Raw genomic sequence first — 13,733 nt, 5'->3', positions numbered from 1 at the left:
CAGATGCACAAGGGGGCACATGTGTCTGGAGTTCATTTTCAGTGGCTGGAGGCCCTCGCATGCCCATTCATTCATATTCATTCTTTCTCTCTCTCCCTCTCTCTCTCTTTCTCTGCCTCTCTCAAATAAATAAATAAAGTGTATTTTTAAAAACACTTATAAAGCTATTGTAATCAAGACAGTATGACAATGGTATGCAATCAGGCAAACAGATTAACAGAATACACACATCATCAGCCCAGAAGCAAGTCTATATTTACAGTCAATTTATTTTCACCAACAGTGCCCACACAATTCAATGGGGAAAGGATAATCCCTTCAACAAATGGTGCAGTCATATGCCAAAGACAAATATAGTGTCACTGTGTATCACACAGAGAAACTATCAGAAAATGGACCACACTTAAATGTAAACTGAAACTGATAGGGGAAAAAAAACACTGAATGAAATCTGTAGGGCACTGTATTAGCCACAGAGAACACTAGAAAGGGGCGCACAAGTCCCTCAGAGACTGAGCCTGACAAGCAACACTGCATCCACGCTGTCTTTGTGCTTCAAGGAACTAGGAGGCAAAGAAAAGGCAGCTACAAATTGAGAGGAAGTGTTCAAAAACCACGTATCTAATAAGAAACTTTTATCCAGAATAGATTCAGAACCCTTACAATTCAGCAGGACAAAATAATCCAAAGGTAAATTGTGCTAGGCACAGTGGTGTATGCCTTTAATCCCAGCAGTAAGAAGGCTGAGACAGGATTGCCATGATTTTGAAGCCAACCTGGACTACAGAATGAACGCCAGGTCCATGGGGCTGGAGTAAGACACTGCCAGAAAACAACAACAATGAAAGCATAAAACACAGGAGTATATAAACATGTCACCAAGAGGCGGTATGAATAAGCACCAGGAAGATGGCAAACATCACTGGTCATTAGGGAGATAAAATCAGGAAGATGAAAGTGAGACCTCACTCACAATTCACATACTAGAGTGGTTATTCAAACTCTCAGACAACACCAGTACCATAGAGTGCTGGGGAACACAAAACGACAGTCACTTTGGAAAAGGTTGGCTCTAAAACATACCATAAAACTCAGCAATTCCACTCCTTAAAGTGCCCAGGAAAGATGAGAAGACAGATCCATGCAAACATGTCTACAAATGTCCAGCAGCATTAATAGGAAGAGATACAAGCTGGCATAACCCTGCTTTTCCACCACTCTGTCGATGTCGATGCACACAAAATGTGATAGTATTCTGTAAGAAGTGGCCCCTTTCCTGCAGCTTCATTTTGTGCCCAGGTCAACTGTGGGCCACAAATACTTAATGAAAATTCCATTAGTAAATAATTAGTAAGTTCTAAGTAGCTTTTATTATAGTATATTGATTATAATGACTTTAGCATTTGTAACAATTTTTGAGGTGCCTGGGGTCAAGCCTAGGGCTTCACACATTAGAAAGTGCTCTACTGCTCCCAGTCCTCTAACTGTCTGGTTTATAAATAAACTTTATCACATGCATGTACAGATAAAAACATAGTAGGAAGATGGGGTTTAGTACTGCCCACAGACTCAGACATATATGAAAGGCACATCCTGGAATGTATGCCTACTATTGAGGGAGGGAGACTAGTGTGACAGAATACTACTCAGCAACACAAAAGAATAGAATTTAGCCAGGTGTGGTGACACACACCCAGAATCCTAACATGAGGAAGGTGGAGGCAGGAATATGGTGTGTTCAAGGCCAGCCTGGGCTACCTCCTAGTAAGACCTGATCCTGGGGGGGAAACAAAATCAAAAGAACATAAAGGCAGGGGAGTCTGGAGCTGCTGAGCAGTGGAAGAGCCCTTACCTACAACGCCCAACTCCACTGGAAAGACAAGTGAAATACTGAAACATGATGGGAAGGACAGATGATGCCTACAACGCCCAACACCCCTGGAAAGAGCAGTGAGATACTGAAACATCACGGAAGGACAGATGATGCCTACAACGCCCAACACCCCTGGAAAGAGCAGTGAGATACTGAAACATCATGGAAGGACAGATGATGCCTACAACGCCCAACACCCCTGGAAAGAGCAGTGAGATACTGAAACATCATGGAAGGACAGATGATGCCTACAACGCCCAACACCCCTGGAAAGAGCAGTGAGATACTGAAACATCATGGAAGGACAGATGATGCCTACAACGCCCAACACCCCTGGAAAGAGCAGTGAGATACTGAAACATCATGGAAGGACAGATGATGCCTACAACGCCCAACACCCCTGGAAAGAGCAGTGAGATTCTGAAACATGATGCAAGGACAGATGAAGTTCAAAATCATATGTTAGGAGGTGAAGTTTTAAAAGTTACTTATTTATAATTCTAAGTTTCTGATTTATAATTCCAGGTATCTGATTTATAATTCCAGATATCTGAACTATCTCTTTTTAATGAAACAATGGATTAGCAATTGAACCAACATGCTATGCTATATCCCCAGTCCCTCCACATATCTGAAATGTTGGTGAGATACAAGTCTACTGACATAAATGTGTGGCTATTGGAAGGAAGTGGGAAGGAGTTTCTAGCAGGAGGCACAGGCCTGTTTGCATAAATGGACGAATCCAAAGTCAGGCACTGGTGACACCTGCACAGCTTCAAGTGAACTGAAATCAGCCACATGTGTAATTGTCTACTTAAATGCCCATAAAGCTACAATAAGTAATTAAGCCAGCAAGGAATATGTAGCAGGAACATATACACAAAGAAAATGGTGGTATAATGTAAAGTTGACTTCTGAAGGTGATTCATGAATAAGTAGGTCCATTCAGATCCTTCCTTTATTTATTTATTTATTCATTCATTCATTTTGGTTTTTCAAGGTAGGGTTTTGCTCTAGTTCAGGTTGACCTGGAATTCACTATGTAGCTCAGGGTTGCCTCAAACTCACAGCAATCCTCCTACCTCTCCCTTCTCAGTGCTGGGATTAAAAGTGAGTGCCACCATGCCTGGATTCCCTCTCTTAAGAACAGGTAAAAGTAAACCAAAGCAAGTGACTATACGGTCATTTACAGAGGGAAAAACTGTTCCATGCACACCTATGGAATGGCTCCCCAAAACACCCTTAATCTTGGTCAGAACCCGAAAGCTACAAGTCACTTTCCCAGACTCCTTCACAGTGAAGGATCATGTGACCCTGTTTGGTGAATGAGATGTAAGAATTATGAGAAAAAAATTCTGGGAAAGCATGTAAAGCTGCCATGTTTCTTTTGACCCTTTGTCTTTGTCTTTCACCAAAAAAAAAAAAAAAAAACACCTAGAGCCCTCATGCTACTACCAAACACAGCACTGCCCAGACGGTGCTCTGCTGGAGGAGAGGCCCGGGCCGTCCGCCTCGCTCTGCTCTACTGGAAGAGAAGCATGGGCCTCTGTGGTCATTTGAATTACAGACTCACAGACTCAGGTGTTTTACTAAAATTAAGCTTGCAACTTGAGCCCACAGCAGGCAGATCCTGGCTTCAGGGGAGTGCCACTGGAAGGCAGATCTTGAAGTCCAGCCCTAAGGTATGCGGAGAATGGTTGGAGCTCTGGCTGTTTTGTGGTGTTGGCTGTTGGTAGTGTCTCTCTACTTGGGTGTACGCAAAGGAGCCAGCTTCTTCCATCATTGATGGTGTGCCCCAGGAATTTGTAGGCCCTTTCCTCCCATAAACTGTTTCTGATTGTCCAAAACAGAGAAGCTGACAGCAACAGTAATGTTGGCACCAGAAGTGGGGCTGTTGCTGTGATGACTGAGCACGGGGATTTTGGTCATTTCGAACTTGTGTGCTAGAGGAATGTGGAAGGACTTGGTTTTTGGGACTAGAGAAGCCTCACAGTTTTATGAGATAGTCTGATGAGAGTTTGAAAATGCTAAATGCAAAGAGAACTGTGGACTGTGAAGGTTTGGCTTATGAACTTTCAAAGGGGAAACAGAGAACCTTGTTGGAACTTGGGTACTAGCAAAAAAGGCAAAGTAACATGTTCTGTCCAAGCCCTAAGAATTTGATCAAGGTTGAATTTAAAAGTAATGGACTGGTGTGCTTCACAGAAAGCATACACAAGATGTGAAAAATGTAAAGTTTATCACAGGGAAAATTCAAGGTACAGAGACTGATTTTAGGTTACTAAAGCTGTAATTGTTGATTAGCAGCATTAAGGGCAGGCCAACTGTTTTGCATTGAAACAACAAAAAAGATGCATGATAGCCAGGCGTGGTGGTGCATGCCTTTAATCCAAGCACTAGGGAGGCAGAGGCAGGAGGATCATCACCGTAAATTCAAGGCCACTATAGAGTAAATTCCAGGTCAGTCTGAGCGAGAGTAAAACCCTACCTCGAAAAATCAAAAGATGCCAGAGGATGAAATCCACCCACTGATGGTTCAAATGAGTAAGGATGTAAAATTCTTTTGAAAGGAGGTGGCTTGAAGGAAGACTACTGAAAGAATATGCTTTTCTTCAAGGTCAAGGCTTACCCTCTCTGGATTTGCAAATCTGGCCATGCTGCACAACTGGTGCTGGTTCTGGAAGCATAAAAATGCAAAGAAATGGATCAGGAAGCACACAGCTCCAGAAGCCGCTGTCGACGCGCAGCAAGTGAAGAAGGGATAGGTGGCTGTATGGAAACACAGTAAGGCCACTGCATGAGGATGAACAGGTTACAGTCTCTGCTGAGATGCGGCAATAGCAATCAGGGAAAAATCCCTGTACTGCACAGGCCGTTGTATGGAGCTGTAAAGACGGACAGAGACCTTCTGGATTTACCAGGACTGTGCAACAGCTAATGTGGAGAGCTGGTGGCTCTGGACAGGATGTTTGCCCAGGCTGTGACCAGACCAGCTGGAGGAGCAGAACTGAAATCCAGACTTTCGTCTCTGGTTATGAATGCTGAACTTAGAATTCCAGATGTCTGATGTATACCTGCTGGTTATTGATTTGTATTGGTCCAATCTTACCTTATTATACCTTATTGAAGTGGAAATGTTTGTTCTGTGCCATTATGTGTTAGAACTAATATGACTTGTGTTTGATATTACACGGCTCCCAGTTAAGAGACAACATTAAATCTCAGATGAGACTTGAGACTTTTGAACAATGTTAAAATTGATTGTCAAAAATTAGGAGCTGGAGAAGATGGCTTAGTGATTAAGGTGTTTGACTGCAAAGCCAAAGGACCTAGGTTCAATTCCCCAAGACCCACATAAGCCAGATGCAAGGTTACACATGCATCTGGAGTTTCTTTGCAGTGTCTGGAGGCCCTGGCACACCAAGTCTGTCTCGCGCTCGCTCGCTCGCTCACTCATTCTCCCTTCCTCCCTCACTCCCTCCCTCCCCCTCTACCACTTTCTCTATCTTTCAAATAACTAAGTAGAATTTTAATATATTAAAAAGAAGAAATTGGTTCTTTAAAAGAAATTATGGGGACCTTTGAAGTTGGACTGAATCCAATTTTCACTGTGATATGGTCATCAGTCCATGGGGCCAGGAGTGGGATACAGTAGATTAAATGTGATTGTCTGAATGTACGGCCCAATAGACTCAGGCGTTTTATTAAAACTGAGCTTGCAACTTGAACCCCTAGCAGGCAAATCCTAGCTACAGGGGGAGCGTCACTGAGGCAGGATCCTGGAGTCCAGCCCTAGGGTGCGTGGAGAGCAGTTGGAGCTCTGGCTGTTCCATGGTGCTACCTGTTAGTGTTCTCTCTGCTTGGCTCATGGTAGTGAGCCAGCTTCGTCCACTATTCATAGTGCGCTCCTACAATTTGTAAGCCTGAAATAAATTATTTCCTCCCATAAGCTGCTTCTGGAAGGGTGTTTGTCCAACTGACTACAACAACCACCTTCCTTGCTACAATCTCTCTTCTTGTCTCAGCTAATATGGTAAGCTTTGCCCCCCTTGTAGCTAAATAACTATGCATACCAGATTTTTATTTCTCAGTTTAAAAATATTCATATAATATTACCAATTCTGTATCCAGCTCCTGCCCAGCATTTATTTTAAATAGTTTACAAGATCTGAATTCTCTGAACTGTACATCTTCCACTAACTTCTCACTTCACAGTATCTAAAATTGGCTGTCTCCCAGCAGTACCTATAATCAGGGATTCCCAGGTCCAGAAACAAAACAAACAGGTAACTTTCACTGCCACTGTTTAACATCCATGGTCTAATTTCCATTAATACCCACACTAATTCCTGACCATGTGGCATCTTGCACAACTTCCACCACAATAGAGGGAAGTTCTCCTTGCTTCTCTGTAAGTACAGATGGCCTGGAAAAAGCAACTACCACAGGGAGCAGCAGGGAGCTAAATACTTCTGCTTCAAGTATATTCAGCCTCTTGACGACCACAGCGTATCACAGCAGAAGCAGATTCATGGCCTGAGCCTAATGTGAAGAACAACAAAAACTTCATCAAGAAGATCATAAGGGGGCTGGAGATATGGCTTAGCAGTAAAGACACATGCCTGTGAAGTCTAAGAACCCAGGTTCAATTCTCCAGGTCCTACGTAAGCCATATACACGTGGCAGTGCATATGTCTAGAGTTCATTTGCAGTAGCTAGAGGCCCAGACACGCCCATATTCATTCTCACTCTCTCTTCCCCCCCTTCCTCTAATAAATAAATAAAAATAAATCTTTAAAAAAAAAAGAGGAAAATCAAAAGGGATCATATGGTCATCAATCACAGACATCTGAATTACTATCACCCCTAAGTCTTAAAACTCTGTGATGTCTCTTGAAAGATCAAATTTCTTCAAATAAATCAGGTCATAAAGAATAAATTACAGGGCTGGAAGGATGGTTCAGCGGTTAAGACGTTTGCCTGCAAAGCCAAAGGACCCAGGTTCAGTTGCCCAGAACCCACGAGCCAGATGCATAAGGCATGCATATGTCTGGAGTTCATCTGCAGTGGCTGGAGGTCCTGGCATGCCCATCCTCTCTTCATCCCTCCCTCCCTCTTTCTCTGCCAAATGAATAAATAAAATGTTAAAAATAAATAAATTACAGGCTGGGGAGATGGCTCAATGGTTAAAAGCACTTGCTGCACAACACTCACAACCAGAGTTTAGATCCCAGAACCACGTAAAGCTGGACACAGCAGCACACGCGCCTGTAATCTAAATCATACTATGACAACGGGAGTCGGGAACAGCAGCGCACGCGCCTGTAATCTAAATCACACTATGACAATGGGAGACGGGAACAGCAGCGCGTGCGCCTGTAATCTAAATCACACTATGACAACGGGAGACGGGAACAGCAGTCAAGCGCCTGTAATCTAAATCATACTATGACAACGGGAGACGGGAACAGCAGCGCACGCGCCTGTAATCTAAATCACACTATGACAACGGGAGACGGGAACAGCAGCTCAAGCACCTGTAATCTAAATCATACTATGACAACGGGAGACGGGAACAGCAGCACACGCGCCTGTAATCTAAATCACACTATGACAACGGGAGACGGGAACAGCAGCGCACGCGCCTGTAATCTAAATCATACTATGACAACGGGAGACGGGAACAGCAGCGCACACGCCTGTAATCTAAATCACACTATGACAACGGGAGACGGGAACAGCAGCGCACACGCCTGTAATCTAAATCACACTATGACAACGGGAGACGGGAACAGCAGCGCGTGTGCCTGTAATCTAAATCACAGTATGACAACGGGAGACGGGAACAGCAGCGCACGTGCCTGTAATCTAAATCATACTATGACAACGGGAGACAGGAACAGCAGCGCGTGTGCCTGTAATCTAAATCACAGTATGACAACGGGAGACGGGAACAGCAGCTCAAGCGCCTGTAATCTAAATCACACTATGACAACGGGAGACGGGAACAGCAGCGCATGCGCCTGTAATCTAAATCACACTATGACAACGGGAGACGGGAACAGAAGCGCATGCGCCTGTAATCTAAATCACACTATGACAACGGGAGGCGGGAACAGCAGCGCATGCGCCTGTAATCTAAATCACACTATGACAACGGGAGACGGGAACAGCAGTCAAGCGCCTGTAATCTAAATCATACTATGACAACGGGAGACGGGAACAGAAGCGCATGCGCCTGTAATCTAAATCACACTATGACAACGGGAGGCGGGAACAGCAGCGCATGCGCCTGTAATCTAAATCACACTATGACAACGGGAGACGGGAACAGCAGTCAAGCGCCTGTAATCTAAATCATACTATGACAACGGGAGACAGGAACAGCAGCGCACGCGCCTGTAATCTAAATCACAGTATGACAACGGGAGGCGGGAACAGCAGCGCATGCGCCTGTAATCTAAATCACACTATGACAACAGGAGGCGGGAACAGCAGCGCATGCGCCTGTAATCTAAATCACACTATGACAACGGGAGATGGGAACAGCAGCACAAGCGCCTGTAATCTAAATCATACTATGACAACGGGAGACAGGAACAGCAGCGCGTGTGCCTGTAATCTAAATCACAGTATGACAACGGGAGACGGGAACAGCAGCACAAGTGCCTGTATTCTAAATCACACTATGACAACGGGAGACGGGAACAGCAGCACAAGCGCCTGTAATCTAAATCATACTATGACAACGGGAGACGGGAACAGAAGCACATGCGCCTGTAATCTAAATCACAGTATGACAACGGGAGACGGGAACAGCAGCGCATGCGCCTGTAATCTAAATCACACTATGACAACGGGAGACGGGAACAGCAGCGCATGTGCCTGTAATCTAAGTCACACTATGACAACAGGAGACGGGAACAGCAGCGCACACACCTGTAATCTAAATCACACTATGACAACGGGAACAGCAGCGCACGCGCCTGTAATCTAAATCATACTATGACAACGGGAGACGGGAACAGCAGCGCACGCGCCTGTAATCTAAATCACACTATGACAACGGGAGACGGGAACAGCAGCGCACGCGCCTGTAATCTAAATCACACTATGACAACGGGAGACGGGAACAGCAGCGCACGCGCCTGTAATCTAAATCACACTATGACAACGGGAGACGGGAACAGCAACGCATGCGCCTGTAATCTAAATCACACTATGACAACGGGAGACGGGAACAGCAGCTCACACGCCTGTAATCTAAATCACACTATGACAACGGGAGACGGGAACAGCAGCGCACGCGCCTGTAATCTAAATCACACTATGACAACGGGAGACGGGAACAGCAGCGCACGCGCCTGTAATCTAAATCACACTATGACAACGGGAGACGGGAACAGCAGCACACGCGCCTGTAATCTAAATCATACTATGACAACGGGAGACGGGAACAGGAGAATCCTAGAGCTCATTGGGCAGCTGGCCTGGCATTTATAGCAGCAAACAACAGACACCTTGTCCCAAACAAATGGAAGGTGAGGACCAACCCTCTAGGGTTGGTCTCTGATACCCACATGCACACAGGGCCTACACATGCCTAAATATATTTACCATACATACATACACATATACCTATCTGTATCCATATACACACATATACACAAAATAAATTCCTCATGTAGGTCTAATAGTATGAGAGAAATTAAATATTATGTTGCTCTTGCAGCTTGCTGGTTATATAACCTAGAATTAAATTTTTACAAATCAATATACTTTCAGTTAAGAAAGGGGAAAATCGGGCTGGAGAGATGGCTTAGCAGTTAAGTGCTTGCCTGTGAAGCCTAAGGACCCCGGTTCAAGGCTCAATTCCCCAGGTCCCACGTTAGCCAGATGCACTAGGGGGCGCACGTGTCTGGAGTTCGTGTGCAGAGGCTGGAAGCCCTGGCACGCCCATTCTCTCTCTTTCCCTCTATCTGTCTTTCTCTCTGTGTCTGTCACTCTCAAGTAAATAAATAAATAAATATTTTTTAAAAAAAAAGAAAGGGGAAAATCTATAAAAATAATCACCTTGTTTTCTAGAAGGCTAAGTAAATGAGATAGGGAAAATGTGGTAGTTAAAAACAGTGATATGAGGCTGTAAGGATGGCTTAGCGGTTAAGGCGTTTGCCTGCAAAGCCAAAGTACCCAGGTTCAATTCCCATGTTAGCCTTGTACAAGGGGACGCATGCATCTGGAGTTCGTTTGTAGTGGCTGAAGACCCTGGCATACCCATTTTGTCTCTCACTCTCTCTCCCCCCTCCCTCCCTTTCTCTGTTAAACATATTTTTAAAAAATAATGGTATCAGGCTGGAGAGATGGTTTAGCAGTTAAGGTGCATGCCTGCAAAACCTAAAGACCCGGTTCAATTCTCCAGGTCCCACGTAAGCCAGCTGCACAAGGTGGCACATGCGTCTGGAGTACGTTTGCAGTGGCTAGAGTCCCTTGCACAACCATTCTCACTCTCTCTCTCTCTTTCTCCCTCCCTCTCTCTAATAAATAAATAAAATTAAATTAAAATTTTAAAAAGTGATACCAAATGACAACTTCCACAAGTTCTGTTCAAAATAAATTAAGAAGCAGTTAAAAATGATAAGGGTGTTTTCCCAGCACTGGGGAAGCTAGCTTGGGTAACATGTGAGACACTGTCTCAGAACCAACAAAGGATAAGAAAGTATTTAATAATACATAAGTAATCTAGAAAGACTATCAAACCTTGAAAAAGTCTTCCAGCTGTTTACTGTTGTACAGAGCAGGGACATTGGCAGAGAATTGTAGCAGGTCTTCGGCACACTGTCTTCTCTCTTCGATGACAGTTTTGTCAAAGCGGCCTAAAATCAAACAAAAATCAGCTCTTACAGATGCAGTGATCACATAGATCTGTGACAGTTTTGGTCCAGAAATCGGAAAGCCACCACACAGGCCACCACTGCTGATCTTATCAAACATACTGCAGAAGTCACAATATTAATGATCAACAAACAGAGAAAAGGTGTATCTTATTTACAGTACTATTCTTTGGGGTTCTCCATAAATTTGAAAATTTTTTACAAATTAGTGAAGGGGGGCTGGAGAGATGGTTCAGTGGTTACAAGCATTTTCTTAAAAAGTCTGAAGGTCCATGTTCAATTCAGTGCACGAAGTGGCTCATCTGGAGTTCATTTGTAGTGGGAGGAGGTCCTGATATTCATTTGTTCCCTCTCTCCTCTCTTTTTTCTCTCTCCTTGCAAATAAAAAAAAAATTTGAAAACAAAATAAATGAGGAAAACAAGATGAGCAGTATATTAATATCATTAAACTAGCATATATGAGGGCTGGAGAGATGGCTCAGCAATTAAAGATGCTTGCTCACAAAGCCTGGCAGCCTGGATTCAAGTGCCCAGTACCCACATAAAAGCCAGATACACTAAGTGGCGCATGAATGTGAGCTTGTTTGCAATGGCAGAAAGCCCTAGTGTGCCTTTATTCACAATCTCTGTCTGCCTCTTTCTCTCTGTCTCTCTCTCAAATAAACAAATTTTTAAAAATAACATAAGATAAATAAATAATAAATTATTCATACTATATTCATGAGCTGAAGACTGGGAATGGGGAAGAAATAACTCAGCCTACAGGAAACTGAGACAGACTTACTAGAAGATGCCAACCAGAACTCTCATACTGGAACAGGATACAAATACAGGAGACAGAGAGGGCGGAGAAGAAGGCCGAATGACAGAGGAACGGCAGACTGAGCAATGGACAAGAGCTAATGCCAGCATAAGCTAGACACACTGCAAATGCCATCCCCAGAACGGGGGGTAGAGGGGGAGATCCCTACCACCAATAAGAAGACTACACTGGGACATTAACTGCTGAAGGTCACATAGCTGAATGGGACATAGCAGTGCATGGCTGTAACCCCAGCCCTTGTGAGACAGAGGAAAGATGGCAAGTTCTAAGTCCTGCACAGCTACATAGCAAGTTTAAAGCCAACTGCGAATACCCAGGTATCCCAGCTTCCGGGATGAGATCCTGTCTCGAAAGCAAATGAACAAACAAAAGATGGAGGAAAGGTGCGTCCTTTTCCGCACTCCACTAGCACCGTGGCCACACCGCCAGCACTGCTGCACTGACTCCTTTGCCACCAAGGCCGACTAAGTATGGGAGAGGAGCCACGAAGATGGATGGCTGACCAACAACTCTCTCCACAGCCACAGCTGCAGCCTACAGGGTTCACTTCAGTTATGAAGTGTTACAAATGGGCTGCGCCATGTCTTGAAAGAGATGAGTTGCTCACTTATTGAGATTAATCAGAAGCTTCAAATCCTAATATGGAAGCATGTGGAGAAGGTAAAGATAATCCATTAGCAACAGACACTCAGCAGGGAATCCTGCAGCTCAGAAGCCACTCCCTTCTGCCCAGTAACAGGCTTATGGCTTAATAAACCAAGCCACATATCTTTAACACCAAAGTTAAAGAAATATGCGTGCAGTTAAATTCCAGTCCAGACAGCATGAGGCAAAAATGACCCTTCTTCCCCGTCTTCACCCTCAGAAGCTGCATGGGCTATCACAGGCGAGCAGGTGGAACCTTCATGGTGTCCATTTACACACAAGTGAGAGCTCACCAACACTGCATGTGACATATGTTCTCTAACGTACAAAAACCCTTCCGTATCAGTGCATCCCACACAGATTCAAAATCTACTCATAGCTATGAAGATTTCTAAAAGCAAACATCAAGAAACAATTTATTTTCAGTCTTCTTCAACTGATAAAAACATCCATGTGTATGTGTGTGTGAATGTGTTAAGTGTGTGTAGACACACGTGCATATTCGCAGTGTGGTCCACAGACTACGGGGTACTGGAGAGCCATCAACAAAGTCAGACCACTTCACAACAGAACTGGGAGGAGCTGTGAGTCTCTAATCACTAACATCTGCACTGGTGGTCTGAAGGCAATGAGAGGGTTGGATAGATGGCTCAAAGGTTAAGACACTTGCCTGCAAAGCCTAACGACTCATGCTCAATTACCCAGTACCCACATAGAGCCAGATGCGCACAGCGGCACATGAGCCTGAAGTTCACTTGCAGCAGATGGAGGCCCTTGCATGTCTGTGATCATTCATTCATTCACATTCTCTTTCTCTCCTTCTCTCTCTCTTAGCCCCAACCTCTACTGGGCGTGGTAGTGCACGCCTTTAATGCCAGCACTTGGGAGGCCGAGGTAGGAGGACCACTGTGAGTTATAGGCCAGCCTGAGACTGCGTAGTAAATTCCAGGTCAGCCTGAGCTAGAACAAGAGTCTACCTAAAAAAATAATAATAATAATAAAATAAAATAAAGACAATAAGAGCAAAACCACTGGCCTCTTAGAATGAACAAAAGCCAAAGTACCAACCTATACTTATTAATCATCACTTGATTCCTTACTGCCACTCATTCATTGTGTTTAAAAAAATAATAATAGCAGTTTCAATTAAGAATGTCCTTGAAAATAAAATAAAATAAAATACATTTTAAAAAAGAATGTCGTTGAGTAGGGTGTGGTGGTGCACATCTTTAATCCCAGCACTGGGAAGGCAGAGATAGAAGGACTGCCAAGAGTTTGAGGACACCCTGGCACTCATAGTGAATTCCAGGATCTGTCTGAGCTAGAGAGAGATCCTACCTCAAAAAAAAAAGAAAAAGAAAATATCCTTGATCAAATGATAAAAATGATCAGTCTTAATCAATCTTGACCCCTGACAACACTGCTTCTACAATCCTTTGAAACAGAACAAACTTTAATTGTTCTGACTTGGCTGTGTGGCAGATACTAAATAAAAAGTTTA

At 44.1% G+C, this 13,733-nt stretch overlaps 1 protein-coding gene across 6 annotated transcripts in view; it reads right to left on the bottom strand.

The window, feature by feature from the left end:
- The window catches only part of Rps6kc1 (ribosomal protein S6 kinase C1), a 221,657-nt gene that overhangs the window by 159,413 nt on the left and 48,511 nt on the right, over positions 1-13,733 (bottom strand). For 4 of the 6 annotated variants that reach the window (XM_045156300.1, XM_045156306.1, XM_045156325.1 and 1 more), the window contains one exon: positions 10,631-10,746. In XM_045156300.1, the coding sequence (XP_045012235.1) occupies positions 10,631-10,746 (116 nt within the window). Of the gene's footprint in view, positions 1-4,502; positions 4,524-10,630; positions 10,747-13,733 lie in introns of those variants that run through there. The other 2 variants (XM_012951887.2, XM_045156330.1) reach the window with 2 other exon arrangements.

This window comes from Jaculus jaculus, chromosome 1 (assembly GCF_020740685.1).
Source record: "Jaculus jaculus isolate mJacJac1 chromosome 1, mJacJac1.mat.Y.cur, whole genome shotgun sequence".
NCBI classification, from domain to species: domain Eukaryota; kingdom Metazoa; phylum Chordata; class Mammalia; order Rodentia; family Dipodidae; genus Jaculus; species Jaculus jaculus.
Note: the sequence above shows the minus strand (reverse complement) of the source record. Positions and strands in the feature narration are given on the sequence as shown.